The sequence below is a fragment of the Typopeltis vanoorti genome, chromosome 3 (genome assembly GCF_054136105.1).
Source record: "Typopeltis vanoorti isolate ZY-2024b chromosome 3, IOZ_Tvanoo_1.0, whole genome shotgun sequence".
NCBI lineage: Eukaryota > Metazoa > Arthropoda > Arachnida > Uropygi > Thelyphonidae > Typopeltis > Typopeltis vanoorti.
Window position 1 is genome coordinate 109,632,501 of NC_143551.1, and position 22,048 is coordinate 109,654,548.

The 22,048-nt window shown below is 35.3% G+C and overlaps 1 protein-coding gene across 5 annotated transcripts in view; it reads right to left on the reverse strand.

Moving 5' to 3' along the window:
* Positions 1-22,048, reverse strand: part of LOC150108461 (uncharacterized) — a 591,316-nt gene that overhangs the window by 491,895 nt on the left and 77,373 nt on the right. For all 5 annotated transcript variants that reach the window (XM_090415866.1, XM_090415867.1, XM_090415862.1 and 2 more), the window contains exon 2: positions 1,746-1,924. In XM_090415866.1, coding sequence (XP_090271992.1) covers positions 1,746-1,924 — 179 coding nt within the window. The remainder of the gene's footprint in view (positions 1-1,745; positions 1,925-22,048) is intronic.

Here is a 22,048-nt window from a genome sequence, read left to right on the forward strand (position 1 = left end):
TAGTACCTTGCGTGACGTACGAGAAAATCCAGGATTGCTGTTCTAGGTTTCCTGTTTGGTGTTTACAAACTCCACTTACCTCCAATAATGCTTATAAATTTGAGTCTGCAGTGTCGTGATCATTTTTATCCCCCTCAAAACTAGACGCTCACATTTCAAATTCTTCCCTTTAAAGTCTATAATCCTCGACCGATTCGACAGCATCATATGCCGGAATATGACTTTAGAAATAACTGTTGGGAGCAGTAATCCATCGGTAACTATTAACCTTGTAATTTTAACCGTATTGCCAGAAGCATTTCAATACGGAATTTATTCTTATTCTGTCCCTAAACTTCTTCATCATCTGAACTCATACGTACAGCTGTTGTTTTCCATGAGTGAGGGTTAATAACCCATAAGCGGATGCGGTAGATCTTGTCATGAGTAAAAATAAAATCATCAAGTAATTTTCCCAAGATAAGGAAAAATTACATGAGGTGTAAAAAAAAATCCTTTTTTATGATGGAAGTTTTTAGTTTTTTGTATAATTTTCTCTCATTGGATCTTAGCGTGTTAATTATGGGAAGTGTTTTCTCTCTCTCTCTCTCTCTCTCTCTCTCTCTCTCACTGTCATGAACATTCACAGTCAGTGAATTTTGTGAGCGTTTTAGTCATCACCATCTCCATTCTATAAATGAAATAAAAAATAGCTAAATTAAGCTTAGAATTAAATTGGATTTTTGGAGTGATTTGGTTGCCAATTACACTCTTTTGATGTTATTAATGGTGATAAAGAATGCGAAATAAATAATACTTGCTTCTAATACAGCATTTAAAAAAAATATTTATTCTAGTTTCACTGATTTTATCATTTGCTAGAACTATAAATAGACCACAAGTAATTATTTTAAGTTTAGAACTGCTGCTAAGAAACTGAAAAAAAAAAAAAAAATTCTCGTAGAGGTTTTTTTTAAATATCCTCGCACTAAAACGCGATATACTCTATTTTCTTTGAATACTTGAAGAAAACCATTTGAAAACTGCTACTACTAAAGGGGATAAAAAAAGCACAACAATGTCTGATAAATACATTTTTTATTAAAAAAAAATGCCAAAAAATTGAAACACAGAGCTGACTCCATGATTATAACTAAAAGATTATTATGACACTCTAAACTGAGTTGTAATTATTTTCCACCTCAAAGGTCTCCCAGTGGAGGTTTAGCTGTCGGTAGTTTGAAACCATGACGAGAAGGGAGGTTAGCCAACCAATTCCTCAAGCCTGTTTTGCGAGATATTTTTTTGCAGATCTTTTTTGTAGATCAGTCACTCTTATTAGGTAGATAGACACTGGCTGATAGTGCGAACTACGTACTTGCAGTGTTGGGCAAACTCGTACCGACGGGATTTAGAAACCGCTGGCTGCCTACACGCCACGGTCGGCACAGCGATTTTTGGAATTTATAAATATTGGACACATCTGGAAAAGACACGAACAGAGAAGTATGACCGTCATTCGCAGAATTCTGCCAATCTTCAGTGCGTATATGTGATTTCGGTTCATTACTCAAGATTATTTGGCTTTCTTCTAAATGTTGATAGGTCGAGGATTATTCCAACGAAGTTCCGAATTCAATTAATAGTTTTGACAATTCGTGACATCTTTGATAAAGTTTACATAATTTGCATTAATTTTTAAGTCTTTTCATATTTTCCATCCTCGATTAAGAATCTACGTAAAGTACAATAACAATAAAACTTACCCGAGCCCGAAAGTCTAAATGATCCCTGGTTGGAAGATGCGAATTCGTAACGGTATCCAAGGAATCGGTGGAATCGCCAGGTTGTTCGTATTCATACTTGATAACTTCGTTAGTTCGATATGCAATTTCAGGATGTTTCTTTTTCCGGGAAAGTGCTGGTTCCATGACCGCAGGGACCACTAGAAAAGCAAATATATATTTATTAAATGAAAGAGCAGGTTTTTTGTTCTGTAGTTTTCGTAATGTAATCTTCGTTTTAATTGTAGTGAAAAGTGCAACGGAAATTCACTCCTTTCACCCTCATGGTTAAAAAAATACATTAAAAAATCATATGGTATGGTTATTAATATGGTATTTATCGTAATGACTATAATTGATATTAATTTCATCCCACACTTTATTAGCGGAATACTGAGATTTATACCTGCAAGTGATTAGAGAAATCGAGCTAGCTTGGGAATAGCTCAGTTGCTTCTCCATCAACATTTTAAGTATTACGCATTATTATAAAAACTTTGGACCCCTGTGTTTATATTATCCTAGGTTAACGATCACAAAATCCACTCGTACCTTTATTTTGTCATTTACTTTTTTTCCCATTTTTAGTCTACTGTAAACACAATTTTTTTACAGTTCTTCTTCTTAAATTAAAAACTTAAAAATAACTTATATATATATATATATATTCTCTTGTGAGCCTGGGTAGCCGAGTAGTATCCGCTTTATAACCGGCAGACTATGAATTCGAATCAGACCGTGCATGTTGATGCTTATCTTTAGGCAGATAGATGAATTTTATCGCCGGGTGTGATACTGTTATCCTGCTCATTGGAAGCCTGAAATAATTTGACAAAGAGGCGGGATTTCTGGGGTATCTAACCTTTACTTTGACTCACAGTTACCGTCTAACATTCTTTCATTGCTGTAATTCATAACGAAAAGAACAATATGAATTCGTTCATCAGAAAAGTAAGGGATCGCCAGATTAATAACTGGAAACAAATTAACATCTAACTAATCTCTTTTTCTTTTTCTTTTTTTTTTTATATCTAAATATAATATTTTCTCTCTGGATGAACAGTTAAACAACGACAATAATTGAAATCACTTATTAGTTGATGAACCTAACCCACTAATTACAGTTAACCTCTGCGGTAGGTTTTCATTAAGAATGTGGCATGAAGAGAGACCAACCCACTCCTGATGAGCATCTTTAACACCGCCTACTTTCTTCTTTATACAGAAATACTTCTTTCTCGGTCACTTCCGTAACGCGAGTGGATGGATTATGACATGCCGTAATTCCCAACGCAAAGTTTTGGGATTCTTCCAATGAGACTGCAGACAGCAATGTCGCCGTGTAATGGAGTAATCCAATAAAGTGCTTCGGAGGAAGAGGTGAGAGAGCATGCCCGGAACACGTTTTCGTGGGGAGAGCAGTTCCTGTGGGATCTCTCTCTCTCTCTCTCTCTCTCTCTCTCTCTCTCTCTCTTCGGGAAGTATTAAAAAAGTACTAAATGATTTTTTATTTTAGTGTGTGGGGAGCGGGTGGGGTAACAGCTCCGTTCTTTCCAGGGAAGAATACATTTTGGCTCCATAGAAGAAGGAGTTTTGAAACATTTTGTTGCTTTCTGCAGGATCAGAATGCATATGTGGAGAAATGAAGACAACATTACATACTCAATCATGCACGCGCGCACTCACACAGTCGGCTGATCCACATAAATATACTCCTGTAATTATGTGTACAAAATGTATTCGGGTGGAGACACGCACACCAATCTTAAAATGCTATCAATAGAAATTAACTTACTTTTCTCACCGGAGTCAAAAGTAAGTTTAATGAGTCCAACAATAAAATAAATGTCAAATCATATTTTATAACAAGTAGTATGTGTGGTTATTAATATGCAAACATGTATTGGCAATTTTTGAAATGTAACCACACTTTTTAGAAGCCGGAATTCTTTTTCCAGAATGACAGGCTCAAGATCTTTGCGAACACCCTGAGCTGAACATGAGCGTGGATTTAAGATATTCTAAAACACTACTCGCAAACTAAATCTAGTCTGCAAAGCCAGTGATGGAATAAATATCGTAATTTAAATGTATTCTTGTTTGTGTTTTGCATTTCCAATGTAAACTGAAATACAAATTCGGTTCACAGAAATCTGATTAGTCTGTTTTTTTTAATTAAAATTAGTATTAAAAGCGACAATCAATTTCCATTCTAATTAGTATTCGACTCGGTGGGGCCAAAGAAATAGTATATCCTGCTGTTTATCCAAAAAAAAAAAAAAAAAAAAAAAAAGCTTGGAGTCTATTCGTTTAAATGATTGTAGGCCACGTTTGAACTTTTAAGTAATCATCATCATCACATGAAATCCCACATCCTGTAGAGCACATGCAAGCCACGTTTCATAGGAGTATATTCGTTAATAGGGCCATAATTTCCTGTAAGCGCAAAAAATAAAAACTATGCAGTAAGATATTAGTAGATAACATAAGTAGGCCTTAGTCAAGTAGTTCTCTTAATCATTAACATAGGTTTGCTGCATTAACATATTAACCGTATGTTAATAATTTTAATGCCGCATAGAGAAGAAACAAAAACAACATGAAAAAAAAAATGGAAATTTAGAATGAAAAAAACAGAAGAGAGAGGATGTTATTGGAGCAGCAAGAACTAAGAAATAAATAATAAATAAAGACACCGATTATGGAGAAGAAAAACGAAATTTATTTTATACTAGCAAGTTCCTCGACATAAAACTGGAGATTTAACGATTTCAATGCACCAGTTCAATGTACTACAACCTGCTTCATTGGCCAGGCGGCTAGCGTATCCGCTTTCCGACCATCATCAAGCAGTGGCTTTGAATTCAATTATGGCATGGATGTTTGTAAAATTCTTTAGGTAGAAAACGAATTTCATCTCCCGGTGTTGAAATTACCACATTGCTTATTATGGAAGCTGAAGGAGCATGAAAAATTAGCACGTGTGGTTTACATAAGTTTCTTAAATTATCTAACTGTTAACACACCCACAATACGAATAATGCTATCGGTTTCCGACTTTCGTTGACGGGAGTGTCAAAAAAAAAAAAATCTTTTAGGCACACCGTGAAGTCCTTTCCAATTATGCACAGCTAAGATGACAACATTATTCTCCAGTGATGAATCTTATAGGATGTCAATGGTACTATCTATCGAGCAAGAAAGAGTTCGAGATAGGTTCTGAGAGTAGGACGGTGAGTTTCATATCCTGATAAACACAGAAGATACAAAACACAACTGCTTACCTCAGTCTCACTCAACTGCAAGCCATACTGTTGGAAGAATTGACGAGAATCCGTTTGAACAAAGAGAATCGCAGTTCAACCATGGTTGTTCCATAAAGAAACAGAAGCAGTATCTCCTCAGCGATTACCATTCATGAATGGCTTGTCGACGCACCAAGTCTTCATAATTGTCTCGATATTGATTTCGCTACAACGGATTATGAGTCCTCATCAATAAATAGTATTATTGGAAAGTACCGGGATAGATAAATCTCTCGCTCCAATAATGGGTAACCCATTTATTATTTGTGGGTCACTTTTAGGAACGCTATTTTCGTGACGTTTGATTTCTGTTTGTTTTGTCTATGGGCGAAGACGGCATCTCATTCTTCTTATCAACATTAAACATTCGACACGAGCATGAAGATTATAAAGCTATTGTCTTGAAGAAGAAATTGAAGATTTGTAGTTAATATTCATGGATGATTTCTTTTTTTGATATCATTTTTAAAAACGCAATTTTAATCTGTTTGTTGTTTCTTCTAAATATGATGAACTGCATTATGAACACGTCGCCGAAATTATTTGAGAAGTGCTTGTTTTATGAATCGATTCTATCGGCTGTTAAATCAAGTATGGGGCATTTTTAAATCATACGGATGCATAAAATAGTTTCAGAAGTAAAAATTCTGTCGTCAACAAAAAGAAAGCGGAAAAAAGTCGGGATCAATTCCCTGGTGTGTGAGTGAACTGAACGTAGGCTAGACTTTGTCTACGATGTGTTTCCGGAACGTCTCTCTCTCTCTCTTGGAGTAGACGGAAAACCTGAGCTCTCATGCGATGAACGCGGTCGAAGAATAATATTCACATTAAAAACCAAAATGAATGTCCTGGTCCTTCGCACGATATGCACGCTGAGGATCGTGACATGAAATGATTAGATATGCATGAAATAAAAGAATGCACATACATAAGGAAGACAACAAGCAAAATTTCACAACACTTTTTTTTACATCTCGCACATTGGAAAATTGCATCGATTTACCTTTCGACATTCTCCAGAAATCGTATCAGACCTGCTTGCATCTCTGCAATCTTAGCCCTCCCCCCCCTCACAAAAAAAAAAAAAGAAAGCATTACTTAATTGTGATACGTTTGCAATTAACATAATATGAAATGATTTTCATGTCTGTGCTGTGCATTTCTTTACTTCTTCAAACTGAATTTTAAATATAAATAGACCTACGGACAGATAATAAAGACCAACTTTTCTAAGGTGATGCAGGCGACATTTTAAAGTTCTTTACTGTAGAAGTTGATAGCAACAGAACCACTCGGCGATTAGATTTTGGATCAAAATTAACATTATTTTGTTTCATACTGATTGAAATTTATGTTTGATGGTCCATATTATAAACAACGCAGTCTAATTTTGTTGACAGTCACGTTCAATTAGCAAGGGTTTCCTGTACTCCGTATCTCTTGCACCGAGTAATTATCAAGTCCATCCAAGTTGTAATTTTCTGTGATTTTACTGCGAATGATATAATAGCATTAAAAGTTTATCTAACAGTTATCTATACGAGGAACATCGCTATATATTAGTAATTAATATGAACGTGAACTGTATTTTCTCTATGGTACTCTTTTAATGATAGCGAATAACTTTTAATGAGGTTGTATTGCAATGGTTTACCTTGAGGTTTTTTAATGAAAGCTATTTTAAATCTCTGTGGCAATGCGTTGACTAACACAAAAGATAGCCATCAAAAATAAAGAGGGAAAAAAAAGAGAAAACAATAAAAAAAAACAACGATTTCTTTTATCATAAATTGATGACAAGTCTTCAGTTACATCTTGACTTTTCCCTGTTGAATTAATTTTACAATATGTCTGTTTTAAACATTTTAATATGACAAATGCCACATCAAAACAATGACCAATTGAATCCGATGAGCTATGTCAATGACATGATCAGTAGCCTTCCTCAGTTCTAGGATTGCAGACGAATTCATCTAATTTATTGGGAAAAACTACTGTATTATATAGATTTACATAGAAATATCTGAGAACTTGTTTTAGAATTTGTCACAGCTTGACAAACATTCTCCTGACCTAAGTAAATATAGCTACTTCACGTCTACCATGAGACCGTCTGCTGAACGATTAAGATCTCCATACCGCACCCATAGAGGGCGCCAGTTAGGATTGCAAAATTACGCCATTTTATTCTCAGTCTGTGTTCGCCTTCCTCCGGTTGTCTTGAGTACTCGTACATATTTCATAGCTTTGTACTTGTGAAGATGCCGTTTTGCTAGAAGAAATCTAGGTTTAATAATTTAATAACTAAATAGAAGTGAAGGTCGGCCTGGTTAGCCCAGTGGTTAGCGTATCCGCTCTCCAGCCAACATGCTGAGAGTTTGAATCCCGCCAGAGACATGGATGTTTGTGATTGCCCTACTAACTGTTGGTCGAAAGGGCATCTGTGAAGCTATCACTTCTTCTAGTAGAAGGCTTCACTCCCAAAACCCAATAAGGTACAGGAGTGACCACAGAGCGTCAAAATGGAATCACATGTAACTGTAGAAGTGTAACCAATTATGGAAGTGAAGTCTGTTTCTTCATACATTCTAGATGCCGTGAAGATACAGATCATAATTTCTAGTTCAGTGATTACCATGGTGAAGAGTTTATTTGACATGCCTTTTTTATTTAATTGTGCACGTCTATTAACAAAGCTAGTTTAATATGCTTTACACGACTTTTATCGCTTAAAGTAGATGCTCTGTGAAGAGTAAAATACTCACATGAAGTAATTTAGCACGATAATTTTGGATTCCTTTTGGGCGCATCAGCGGGTCAGTCCATTTAGGATGAACATTCTAAACATCAGTGCCTCAGTTCTAATAACAGATGCTTCGCAAGAGGGATTGATTCGAGCCTAGCATAAATTCGAACCTACAGCTCTTGTCCATGTCAAACGAAGACGTTGTCGATTTATGGTAGATGATAATGATTGGTTATGATAATGTAGATCCGCGAAGGCCAAGAAGACAGGTTTGTGTGTGTGTGTGTGTGTGTGTGTGTGTGTGTGTGTGTGTGTGTGTGTGTGTGTGTGTGTGTGTGTGTGTGTGTGTGTGTGTGTGTGTGTGTGTGTGTGTGTGTGTGTGTGTGTGTGTGTGTGTGTGTGTGTTCTGCCAATTTCTCTGTTTTCAGAAAGAAAGAAAAAATAGTTGTTCTCGGCAAACACTTCCCTGGCATATTTAGTACACATTGTATAGAGTCAGTCAGTCAGTCGGTTAATGCTGCTTTTTCCACTCGTCCATCCACTGCAATACTACAGAGCTTAGTCGTTTTAGCGTTGGGGAAATATTTGGTTGAAAAGATGAATCGTCGCAAGTTTATTCGAATAATAGTTACTGTTCCAAGAAAGATGCGAAAAATGAATAAGATGGCAAGAAATTTACAACAGCGGATGGATGACTGCTGTCTCTCGCTCGTATTCAGAAAAAAAGTGGGAAACTATTGATAGCATTTCTGACAGAAAAGAAGGATAAACATATCCAGTAGTGCATTGCTAAACCAGAAAGTGAGAGAAGATTCAATAACGGGATAATAAACGACATGTACTCTCTTGTAATCCTAAATTATTGGACTGCGAGTTATTATAAACTAGTGTAGCAGTCTTAAATACCGAGGATCCAAATTACGGTGCTGGAGGCACTCGATATTCATAAAATAAAAAGGCTTAACTTCTGTATCTGAAAATATAGACGTTATTATGCTGTTAGCTCACGAAAGTTATATGTAGTGGTTGACGCTGAAATGGGAGTGATTCGAAGTAATAAGGGATACATTTCCCCACTAACTCGAGAGAGAGAGAGACAGAGAGAGAGAGAGACAATATGATTAATTAATCCAACTGCTCTTTTTCTGAAGGGAGTATGTAATTTCTACGAAACTCTTTAGGAGCGCTAAAAAGTTCCGCAGTAAAATAAGTGAAAAACGAATCAGTTTTGGAGCGCTGTAAAAGCAATAGGTTTATGTCAAAAAAGGTCGGTGATCCAAAAGAAGTTCAAAAGAAAATTTTAAGGCGATCGAGGGAAACGAGAGAGAGATATAGGGGGGGGGGGGAATTAACTGACGTAATGAGATGATGTACCCCGTCTCTCTTCCACACATGCAAACACACTCCAAGCTGGACCTCAAGTTAAAGTCACACATCTTCTTCCTCTAGGGATGACTATCAGTAAAACTGTTCATTAGCCAATCCAGAAACCATTACACAATTAAATTAAGTTCACTCTTCTCACCAGTATGTAAACAGAAGATCTGAACTCCGCAGGTCGACTGGATTATGCAAATTCTGCACATGCGCGCAATCTCAATATCAGCTTCCGGTTTCAGAATTCCCACCGTAAACTCTAGATGGATGAGGTCCCTTTTCATTGGAAAAAATCAGGGTTCAAATCCCGTCTATAATGTCTCAGACTGAGATGGACGGAATTTTCTTCTACAAGACAAGTAAATCGGACCGGGAAGACACACAATTAGCCTCCTTGCTAGAATTGTTTCTGCTGTGATTTTAAAACACGAGCACACATTTGTAACTTGAATTTTTCATTTCCTTTATCAGAGACTTAGCTGTAGAGTGAAAAGATAAAAAAAAAAAAAAAAAAAAAAAAAATTAAGTTGCAGTACGAGAAAAGCCTAAGAGTAAAACAATTTTGTTTTATATAAGAATGACATAACCGAAGGAAAAGACAAAAACATTCGCACGTATCCGAAATAATATCAATGTACGATAGCGCTTTTTTTATTCTGCGTGGCGTTTAAACGTTTTCACTCCTCTGGCTAGATTAATTTCCCATTGTTTGCGCTGGCTGCAGCGCGTATGCCAAGTGGGCGAGACACGTTTTTGTTCAAGTTACGTGACTGACAATTCTGTGTGCTCATTAAACGCATTTGCTAACAGACAATTGGCAGACATCTACTGAAAAGCAATCAGAGTGGAAACGTCAGTAGTGTCAACTGTATTTATAAGGCAACTTTTTTTAAATGTAATTCCAATTAACGGAACTAGAAGAAAGTGAAATGAACTCAGAAATAATATCCACTAATATCTTTAAAAAAAAAAAATAATCAAGCAAGCTTTATCTTTTGGAAAGAGAGAGTTCACGGATTTGACTTTTCATGTTGAGTTTTCTCGTCTTACAAGTTTCTCAAGATCGCCATGTTATCTTTTTTTTTTTTTTTTTTGGAAGTAAATGATAAAGAAAATACGGCATTATTATTGGCTGACTGGCCTTTCTTTTTTTCTTCTTTTCTTTTTTTTTTGGGGGTGGGGGTGGGGGACACAGTATTGAATAACATTTATGAAGATTTCAATGTGATTCTCGTAATCTAATTAGAGAATTCATCTAGTTAGGAATAGATAATTAGAGATAGAAAAATTAATTTAATTTCTTGAATACACGTCTTCCTTTGAGCGTAACTTAAAGTTCTAAAAAGAGCAGCAAAAATAAGCAAAACAAAACGAAAGAAGTCGATATTCGCTGCGGAAATGGTGGCAACCAAATAAATGATGAAGAGAACTCATTTAAGTTGTGAAAGGCATTGAAACCGATCGAAAAATTAGGGTAAAATAATTATACTGAACAGCCAAGATAAGGCACCGATTTAGGATGGCGCAGTTAAATGAAGACGTTAAAAATAGAATAAAAACAATTAACAGGTGCATCGCAGACCCAAGGTCATCAAGTGGGAAAGCGATCGTTGACACACACATTGTGAAGATGTACGATTCACTCAGGCAAAATGTTTGCTCTAAATTATTCTTCTGACCGCTCTTCTTAGCAGTTGAATATGACACACAATTCGGACGAAGGGGTTTGCCAAACAATGCAGTTTCTCAGCTACTGTGGGTAATGTTAACGCTCCTCCAAGACCACCTGGATGATGATGATTTCTTGGAGAGTCTCCTCCCATCCTTGATAAACGAGTGAGGAAGTTGGGCAATTTTTCTACAACGTCGGCAACCTTTCATGTTTCGTATACGATGTGTAAAGATGCCGTGACAGAAACGACACGTGCATAAAAAAATACCAGTCGTCAACTTTTATCCAGTTGAGTGAATTGTGGCTGACACGTTAAGCTCCATCAGTGAAGCAGATTTTATTTATTTCATTTCCCGGCCATTTGTTGTTCTTCCTGAAACAATGCATTTACTGAGGCATTTCTAAAACCTTCCTAATGTCTGGAGCAAGAACATTCTTGACCTTTACACGAAGTTGTGTTCTGCTTGTTATGCAAAACCTTAACTGATGCATGGCAGGTGGAGACCGTCTCTTACTGTGACAAAGGTGAAATCTCTTCGGTATTGAAGTTAATTAACGAAGCGATTTAATTAAGTAATAAAGGTGGTTGCTTCCATGTAGAAACAAGAGAGGCAATTAATGTCACACTAACAAAATAACGTGCAGCTGGTTCTGTTTGGAAGAGAATGGCTGCATATCGAAAAACTGGAATGGTGTGGAAAATATGTTTTTTTTTTATTTTACTTATAAAAACATATTTTGTTGATAAGCAAAATATTTATTTTTGCAAAGTAAAAATATTTTACTGAGAAAGATAGAAAGAGAGAGAGAGAGATTTTAAGAAACGGATGCAAGCTAACTGAATGATTATAAAAAAGCATAAGTTGTTTTTATTTCTTTCACGAAGATTGAGTAAATTATGCATAAAAGAATTACCAGTTTTAGCAGGTCTGCATACTCCCAATCGAAGCACTCCAAATGCCTTCAGCTTGACACCGATGAAAGCAAACTTGTCGGAATAAAATTGTTTTTAAATAAATCATATTAAAGAAATCTAAATATTCACACTCCAACATCCGAAACATTAAACAATAAAAATTCACTTTCTAGCCCTAAGCTAATAGTTAATTAAAAATACAGTATTAAGACAGTGAGTCTTGTTTTGTTCAAATCAGACTACTACTTTGTCCAGCAATTAATCCGAAAAGCTGATTGGACTTCAGGGGAGTGAAGAATAAATATTGATTTCATTTCGGCGACTATTGGAAGTAATTTCCGAGATACTCTCCTGGAGATTCAGTGTTTTTTCTTCTGGGAAAAGGGAGGAGTATCCTTTAGGTGCCAAAGTAAATTGGGTTGTGAAAGGCATGGTGATGTTCTCAGCGGAAAGATGTTTTTCATTCCCAAAACAAACAATTTCGCCTTTAGGATCTGTAGAACATACATTCAGTCATCTTCGACACGCCATTTTTCTGAAATATTAACTGCCGGCGAACAGAGAGATAAGAATGAGGTCATCTGTCAAAAACAACATGACCTTTCAAAACCGTGTTCGTAATATTGTACAATGGGAATATTACAAAAGGAAACAAAATTTCATGCCCATCAAAAATCTATTATCACTAACACCAAAATAGAACTCAGATATATCAGTTAATTACAAGAATTATCAATATTCTTATTTTTCTAAATTCTGATCGAAGCAACAATTAATTAACTTCAGCGATCCCGCTCGGTTGGCTTGTTTTATGGGATGAAGAACTCTCTTCCCATGGGACCGGAGTGCTCACCTTCAATTGAAAATCCCTTGCGAATTCCGGGTACCGTGCAAAGGACAAATCGCGCGTCATCCTAATTATATCTTAAAAAGTGGAGAAAATTATCAAAGACAATTCGTTTTCACATGGATGTATGGAGTAAAAATTCAGATCGGTTATGAGGGTAATTTCAAAAGTTCTATATACTTGACTCTTGTTGCTAAACCAAACATTTATTATTTAAATTAAGGGGATATTAAATCCCACATAGTTTTAAAACCGGATAAGAAACTCAAAGATTGGAATCAGAGAGTTTCTTGCCGAATATAGTAAACTATGAAGTATCGGCGACCACTGGCGTGAGCAAATGCAAGTGACCCTTGAGATGCAATACCGGAAGACTCGCAGCAAAGTCGGTAAATTCTGATCGCTATTCGTAGGTATTTTCCATAATGTAAAACACATTTCCTAGGAAATGTATGCTGTTATTACATTATGGAGGGAGGTCACTACCCAGACCGGTTTCAGCCTTTTTTGAGGCTTCATCAGTGAGTAGCTAGACCAATTAATACCAAAGTGTATAGCGAAAAGAACTTATATGCTCTGCTATACGAGTTTCCAAAAACAGGTGCAACCATTAAGTTACTTAAGTATAAAGAGCTAATAAGCTTCATTTCGACAATGAAAACATTACTTAAATTAAGGGGATATTAAATCGCACATAGTTTTAATTTAAATAATGTTTTCATTGCCGAAATGAAGCTTATTAGCTCTTTATACTTAAGCAAACATTTATTTATCAAATACATTTACAGGCCCTCGGTATAATCTTCATCTTGCCTTATTACCACTGTTCGGTAAGTCTTGTATTCCTGTCCGAAAACGTTTGTTGTTGTTGTTATTGCTGTTGTTGATGATGCGTTTGAAAAGTCAGGTCACTTCGGCAAAAAACTCATCAATGGCACCGAATCATTTCTCGTAGAACTGGGCTTTCAATTTAGGGAACAGATGGGGGTAGGATGGTATAAACGGCTCATGTCACAACTGTATAGAGGATAAAAATATCATTTGAGACCCACAGGGTCAGAAACTTCGTGAAATATGCGACTTTGCTTTGTCATGGGATGCAAAATGCGCGATATCCTGAGTCCGATATTTCCTCCATTTTGAAATCTTATTTCTCAGAACGAGAACAACAACAAAAAATAATAATAATAAATAAATAAAAATAAAAAAATAGTTAGCGCAACGCTTTTACTCACTCTGGGTTGCATTTGACTTAAGGTGGAAGCTATTACAACATCCTTGTAATAGTTTAAAGGATGTTGTAATAGTTTCCGGTCCTGCAACTCACTGTCAAAAAACTCCAGACACCAAAGCTTTTTTTCTTTAAAACATGTTATCAGGCTGTGAATGTGAACTAATGAATTTAATTACGAAAATTAGCATAAACTAAATAATAGGATGATTATTTTTAAAATAACCACCTGCGTCGGCGACCTAGTCGAATTCATTTTAAATTTAAAACGAATAAGATGACAAATTATTTAAAAAAAATTAGGTTATCATAAATATAACCTTTGCTATTGAGGGCGAAGTTTCTAAAAATAACCATGAATAAATCTGAAAGGATAACAAAAAACATAAATACAGATTTAAATGAATAGACAGCGTGATGAACTAAACTTAAGATAAACTCGGGAAAAACAAAGCAAATAATAAATAGAAGATACAAAAGTAAAAATAGTGTGGATTTAGTTCATGGGCTCAGAATAAAAACATAAGTTATTCCTTTTTGAATGTCTTCAGAGTAAAAAAACGAATGACCAGACTGCGTATCCATTATAGTTTTAGAGGGATGAGATTAATATCTGATAGGAGAGAAAGAGAGAGAGAGAGAGAGAGAGAGAGAGATAGGGGTGGTGATAAAAGTTGATCTACAGCTGACCTTCTGAAGGTAAAAAAAGCACATAAAATTTGGAAAACAAGTGAATATTTACTGCTAATGTGTTTTGATAGCAAAGCGGTGTTCTTTCATTATAAATAATTTGCATATTCGATCAAATGTTCTAAAAAAATACTAAAGAAAATGAGTTATAGCAGGTTTTAATTATGTCGTGATTAGAAAAGAAGCAAACACGGTGATAAATGTTTGAGTAAATTACCCCCCCCACACACACACACACATTTAGAATCCCAAGAAGGTCTACTAATGCCAATTTTCAGAATTTTCCCACTCACTCCCCCACCCCAGTGCGATGTTTGTACCAATTCCTACCCCACTATCAGCAATAATAACAAACAGCATCAGTAAACTTAAGAAGCCCGCTCATTCTTTCTTCCCCTCTAATTTAATAATGACGAACACATTTTCAACAAATTGCTTCCTTCTTCGGATGAGATTTTATCTTCACTTGATCGTGTCGAATTTTTCTATTCCCCTTCCTTTCATTTTGTTTTTATTTTTTCCCCTGTGTTTTTCTTTTTCTTTTGGTTTATTTAACAGGATAAACGTTTTATCATTAACAGTCGTGCTGTCATTTTAAATTTAAAATAAGTGATTGATGCGGGTGCCTCTTTGAAAATAAACCTTCTACTATTCATTGCATATAGCATCAGCTCATCTATATGAACGGCGGTTTACATATTTAGTTTTCATCAAAGTAATTAACAATATCGTCGAATATTTTTGTTTACTGCCATGCATTTAGTAATTGATACTAAAAATATGATGAGGTTGTTGTGCGATAACCGGCTCATTAAAATCCTTTTGTACCTGTCTTGTCTAAAATACAACTTTTACGTGATTTATGAATATGTCTGATGATTCCAGCACTTCCTCAGCACCTTTAATTTAAGCCAATGCGAGTACTGAAATGACTAACTGACAGATAAAATCCCATGTTAACAAAGCAATTCTTCTCTTATAATTATGTGAACTAAAATTGTAATACGTTTATCAAAAATGGTATTTATACAAAGTTTTTCTCTTCTCTAAGCTTGCTTTTCATGATAATAAAGAAAATAATTGTAGCTTCTTAATCATATTTCTGTTGGTCTTATTTACTTCAACATTGGCTTTCTTTTTCTTCAGTGCATTGATTAAAAATATTTTAATATCCATTTTTTTTCGCTTCTTCACACTTAACAAATTTGCTCAAACATTTTAGCCAGTTGGTTGAACAATTTCAAATCTAAAAAACGTTTTATAAATAAACTCATCAGGCATTCGATTATCATATTGGGTTCGAGATTGAGTGTATATCAGTTTACATATGGTGGTCCCACTAATTTCATATTCTGTGTTTCTTTATTTTTATTTTTTCTTGGGGTCTAAGTTACTGTTCAAACAAGATGCCAAAATCAAAAAAAGAACTTTGTAGTGTATATAATTTTAATAACTTCCAGGTTAAAATAAATAAAACAAAAAAAATCTTGATTTCACATTTCTTAAAAATAAAACTGTTCTATTTCACAGTTTTCTGACATTCCCACCACTTGAAAAAAATACGAAATATTTTACTAAGAATATTAGGTGAATAAAAAGGCTTCGCCATTAGGATCCAGAAATCATTTCCTGGCATGTTCCCATATAAGGAAATTCATGTTCAACGGCGATAGGTAATTTAAAAAACACGGCGCGAGAATCACTGCACTGTCCTTAATATTTACTACAATTAATAATAGCATTAAATTCAGAAGCACCTGAACCACAGATCTCTTTCCACAGTCAATATTAACTCTTGGCAATCTTCCAATTCACATAAATTAGCAGCCTAAGACCATTTAACCACCACTTGAATAGGATAAGGATGGAAGCCAAATCATATTTGTTTTTCATGTTTGGATCTTTTCTCCAACATAAGACAGTGTGGGTTCATCACATGCCTTGTTTATTAGATGCTCAGATGGGAGATATGCGCCTGCGACTTATGTTATGAATAACGATAAACTTAGTCATAATTCGCTACCACGTGAGGTAATTATTTGCATTAAGGGACGTCTATAGAAAGTTAAACGCTCCCTTAATTAACTGTACCTGTCTAGGGAAAACGTAACATTATTCCTTACTCGAATCTTATTAGACGTACTCTTCCAAAGGAGCAAATCCTCTTTTCCCCCTGCTAAGTAAACATCTTCTTGCACTGCTGCTAACATCTTTGCTCTTTCTGTTGATCCTCCTGCTTATTACGTTCTCTTTCCTTCAACACTAAGTCAACGTTCATCCACAGCAACTCATTCCCAACATAGTAGAAAAGGGATGCAAACAGTTTTACTAAGAGTGTGTGATGATAGTGGACCTACTCAAATTATGTATACTTCGAAGATAGAATGGAGAGTGTCGCTAATTACAATTCAAGGGGGTGGGCATATAATAACTTTTTACATAACTATTGAAAAACACGACATGAATTTTAAGTTGTTTCGATAAAAACTTTTAATATGAATAGAAAGGTAACATGTAGATAGAAAAAATAATTAACAGACAAGAATGGCGAATTTACATATCATTCTGGGAACGAAATGGCTGATTGGTTTCACAAAGAAAGAAGGTCTGTATACAAATGATGTATGTGTGTGTGTGTATCTAATTTATCGCATAATATGTTTCCTTTAAATAGTATGTTCGTATTATCATTTAGAACAGTGTAACGTGGGGCGTACGCCCCACAAGGGAGGGCAATTTGAATATTTTTGGGGGCAATTAGAAAATGTATATGCACATATTTATATTATACTTTTTCAGAACTTGGCTGACTATTATGCTAGAGGGGAGCATCAAAATCTTTGAGACGTTGAGGTGTGGCATGATCCAAAAAAGACTGAGAAACACTGATTTAGAAGCAGGAAACTGAGCTCATTCAGATAATACACAGATACTAATAAGTGTTAATAGCAAGGCTTAATATTTTAAAATTTTGGGAGAAGAGAGATTGAAAAGAATTTAAAAGAAAAAAAAGAGTGGGTTAAGAAGCGCTAGGCTAATAACAGAAAGTTCATTGTTAATATATAGACATTAATGTCAACTTGGCATTGAGCAAACATCGCATCAATTTAGTTTTGCTCTCAGCTGAACTGAGTATAACACGAAAGCTGAATTGCTGCTGATTTTATATACGTCAGTAGTCCGTGTACTTAAATATATAATAAAAGGGAACAGTCCTTTTATTATGTGTAGGCACGTAAGGTCTCTAAACCCCTTTTTTTCTTCTTCTATTTCTCAAAGTATTTACTATCGCGTTCTTAATATCTCGAAAGATTTCGGTTCGTCAATTTAAACCATGTCGTAAGCCTGCATTTAATAAATTTCGCCAGTACAATGTATATTGTGGAAGTCGCACCATCTAATTCTCTGCGGGCTCTCGCCTGCTGCAATCACCATCCCAAGAGAATGAGAGGCGTAATGTCTTCTACTTCTTATTTCCGATGCATCCCATCGATGGTTTAGTATGCGTCAGTTGTTCCACGTGTCAGTAAAACTTGCTATTGTCGAGGTCCCAAATCATGGCTTCCGAGTGTAAACTGAAACCATTTTCAATAAATGAGGAAATGACAGAAGCTGCAAAATGCTGCCAAGAAATTTAGAGCCCACTGAAGTAAACCGGCAAAACCATAACGAAGAATAAAGAAACAATTTTAAAGCTTTGAGCAAAATCACATAAAACAATGGGATCAAGTGTTGTTGGGATGTTGTATGACGATGTTTGCAGCGGATTTAAAGTAATAAGAAATTGAATTGGGTTAACAAAAAGGAATAGTAAATCAAACCATTTTAAAAAATACGGCCTTTCTTTCCATTATTGTTTTGCATTGTTCACAGTCATGGTAAAAATATTTTGATTTTTAGCATAATTAAGTACTTAATTAATTATGATAAATTCTATAATTAATTCTGGATAACTGATTTCCCCCTTCGCTCTTTTAATGATGTTTACTTAAAAAGAATTAAGTATTTCGAGTACAAAAAATCCAGAGAATCCATGGATATTCAAAGGATTGATGCAATTCGTAAAGTTATTTTCTTTGCATTGAGTAGGTTATATAAACATTGATATTTGATTAAGAGAGCGATAACAAGAAGATCGATCAATAAAAATGCAATCTTTGTTGAATGCAATTTGAGATGAATGTTTACTTTCAATAAAGAAGTCGCGTGTGTGTGTGTGTGTGTGTGTGCAGTGTTTCTTCTGAATCTAATGGTTGGTGGTGTAACTAGGGAGAACAAGGCGGTTTCCCGCTGCCTTCGTTGTCCAATAGTATTCTCTGTCTGTAGATATGTGCACTCATAGGGGCCGGTTAGCCCTATTTAGAAGGACGACAATCCTCCATCTCTGTATGAGACCGCCTTAATTCACCCTGAAGGTCATGTTCAGTCACAAATGAGCTTTTTTAATGATTTGTTGCTACTCAGAACAGAAATGGTGAAAATACTGTTGTTGCTGATGCTGTTGGAATTACGGACGAGGCAACTAAGTCGACAAAAGTCAATGTATTGTGACCAGGGTGACCACATCTAGTACTTTCGTACTAGATCTAGTACGTTTTATAAATTTTTAATGTTCTAGTACGTTCACCAACAGATCTAGTACTTTTTTCCTTCCGAATAATAATAATAATAATAAATATAAACATAAATGGATGGAACACGTTCAAAGAATGAAAACAGAAAGATTACCAAAACAAGCCTTAAAGTACAAGCCATTAGGAAAAAGAAAACCAGGACGTCCTCTTAAACGATTCAACGATGACTTCTAAGGCCGGAACAGGCCATGCTAGGCCTAAATCCTTGATACGTATGATGATGATAATGATGATAATAATAATAACAACAACATCATCAGAGTTAGACATGAGTTTAATATTTTTCTCTTCTTCCACCTCCCCCATATATCACATTCAGTGACACAAGAATGATTTCTCTTTTTTTCCTATCGCTAATCTTCTCTTCCCCCCCCCCCCCCCGATCCCGTACTCGCGCAATCCGAACTGGCATTAGCCAATTAAAATATATTCTTCGCTGTTCAAACACTTCTCGCGCGTTATAAGAAGTCCAGTGTTTTTATTAATTTTATTAACAAAAACTTGTTTAATTCTTCATCGAAAATATTATTTAGATTTTACTTTTAAACATGGACAAGTGACAGGAAAAACGTTCTAAATTTAAATTTGATTCTAAATCTCAGGAGAAAAATGTGTAGTGCATGAGTCAGTAAAATACATGAACGAGCAATTGAAAGTGAAGATCTCAATGCCAGCCCTTCCCATTCACAAGAAACTACTTCTCACACTGGTAATTCAGATAAAAGAGAAAGTGATGCTAGTTATGATTCAAATTCAGGTTTGCAAGGCTTATCTAAAAAGATGAAAAAAATCATATAAGCAAAAATTCAAAGAAGAATGGTTGGAGGATCCCTATCTTAAATCCTGGATTTATTCAGTGAAAAGTAAAGGACACACTGGTTTGTTTATTGTAAATTTTGTGATATAAGCATTAATAGTAGCAAATGTCTATTGATTCGTTGTGCAAACACTGCAAAACACTAGCAGAATGTAGAATCTAAAATAAACTCACCAGGTATGATGTCATTGTTTAAATCCAGTTCCAAATACCAGTCGGAAAAATAAATTAAAGAGGCAGAATTAAGATTATGTGGATATGATGCAGACAGGTCCCTTCCGTACAGGGTTGCAAAGAGTGCAATGAATCCGGGAGGCACAATTTAGGGGGAATATATATTCGAACACGTTCATAAAAAAATAGGGAATAAATAATACACTGAACTGTTTGTGCTTATTTGTCACCTTCGAATGTGAGAGATTTCAGTGAGGGGCTGAGTCGCTGGGTAGTTAAATGGTACGAGCTTCAACACAACTTACTTTAATCACTGCTCTCAGCACACTGAACAAACATTCTAGGAATTTCTTGAGTTTTCTTCTTGATGGACTGTGTTTCACTCAGGATTTCTCCATGAGTGCAGGCCACAAAAATGCCTCTAACGATCTTGAGCCTCTCTCTTCCATGTTATACCCATAGATTTCACTAGCGGATCTTCTCATCTTGTAGGTGGTCTTCCTGGTTTTCTCTTTATTCTGGTTGCCAGTTGAATATTCTATATGTCCATCTATTATTCCTGAATCTGGCCATATGACCTGCCTATCTTATACTGCAGTTACCATATCTTTTATGCCTGATCGCTTTCTTAGTTCCGTGTTTCTAACATGTTAATTTTGCTGATGTTACAAATCCTTCCTTCTATTGCACGCTGAGTTATTCTGAGAGTCTCTTCTTCTTTTCTTGTCGTGTTCCATGTTACATTATAGGAGTATGTTTGTTTATTATATAAAAATAAGTTTTTTTTTTACTATTTGTTTTTTTTCTTTATTTTAATATACATTCATCTTAATGTGCAGTATAATAAAATGATTCGTAACGTGTTATTGTACTTCGGGATCCTTTAATTTTTAATGGAAAGGGGGGCACAAAAATTTTGCACTAAGGAGTCGCAAACCAACGGAACGGCACTGGATGCCGAATACAATCTGCTTTTGTGGTTTATGGATACTCTTCCAACTCTATTGAAAACAATTGCTCCTGATAGTGAAATTGCTAAGAAAATACAGTGTGGACGCACTAAATGTAACTATTTTATAAAAGATGCTTTGGCTGTAGATTCACGCAATGAAATCTCAAAAAAAAAAAAAATACATTGATGAATGAACTGCTTTTGACAAAAGAAAAATTAAAATATTCATCAGCTACAGATTTTACTGTTTCTGAAGAGTTAATTAATTTAGAAAAATCCGATAAAAATAATGAATAAATACTTCCAGTGTTTTTCTTGTGGGTGGGAACCCCTGTATATATGCAAATAGCATAATAAATATCTGAAAAGTTAAAAGGTTACATTATTTTAAACACTAAAATGAGACTAAACATTACATGGTAAATTAATACACATGTGAAGTGCTAGAGTTACAATTGGGACTTCTGTTATGATGATTGATAACTGCAGCTCTTGAACTCATAGATGACTACAGTTAGGTGAGTTTTGACTTTTTTTCTTTTCATATTTGTTGTACATGTGTTAATTTATCGGTTACATTGAGTTCATATATGATAATAAGGTACTAATATCGTAAAATGTCTTAAATAGAGTGAAACGAAAGCAAATGAAAATTTAGTACTTTTTTTTTCCAGATCTAGTACCTTTTTCCTGCATAAGTTGGTACGAAATATTATTGCTGGGTGGTCACCCTGACTGTGACTGTTCGTTTCTTCTGGTCAATTTGTCTGCTCGTCGGATCAAAATGAGCCCAAGTTTTTGGGAGGGGAAACCCTGACAACTGCGCATGAGACTGGCTAGCGAACGCCATTACAATTAAAGTAAATAACTGTGAAAATGCTGAAGCTAACGAATAAGATACCCCGTTACTCGACCCTATGGATA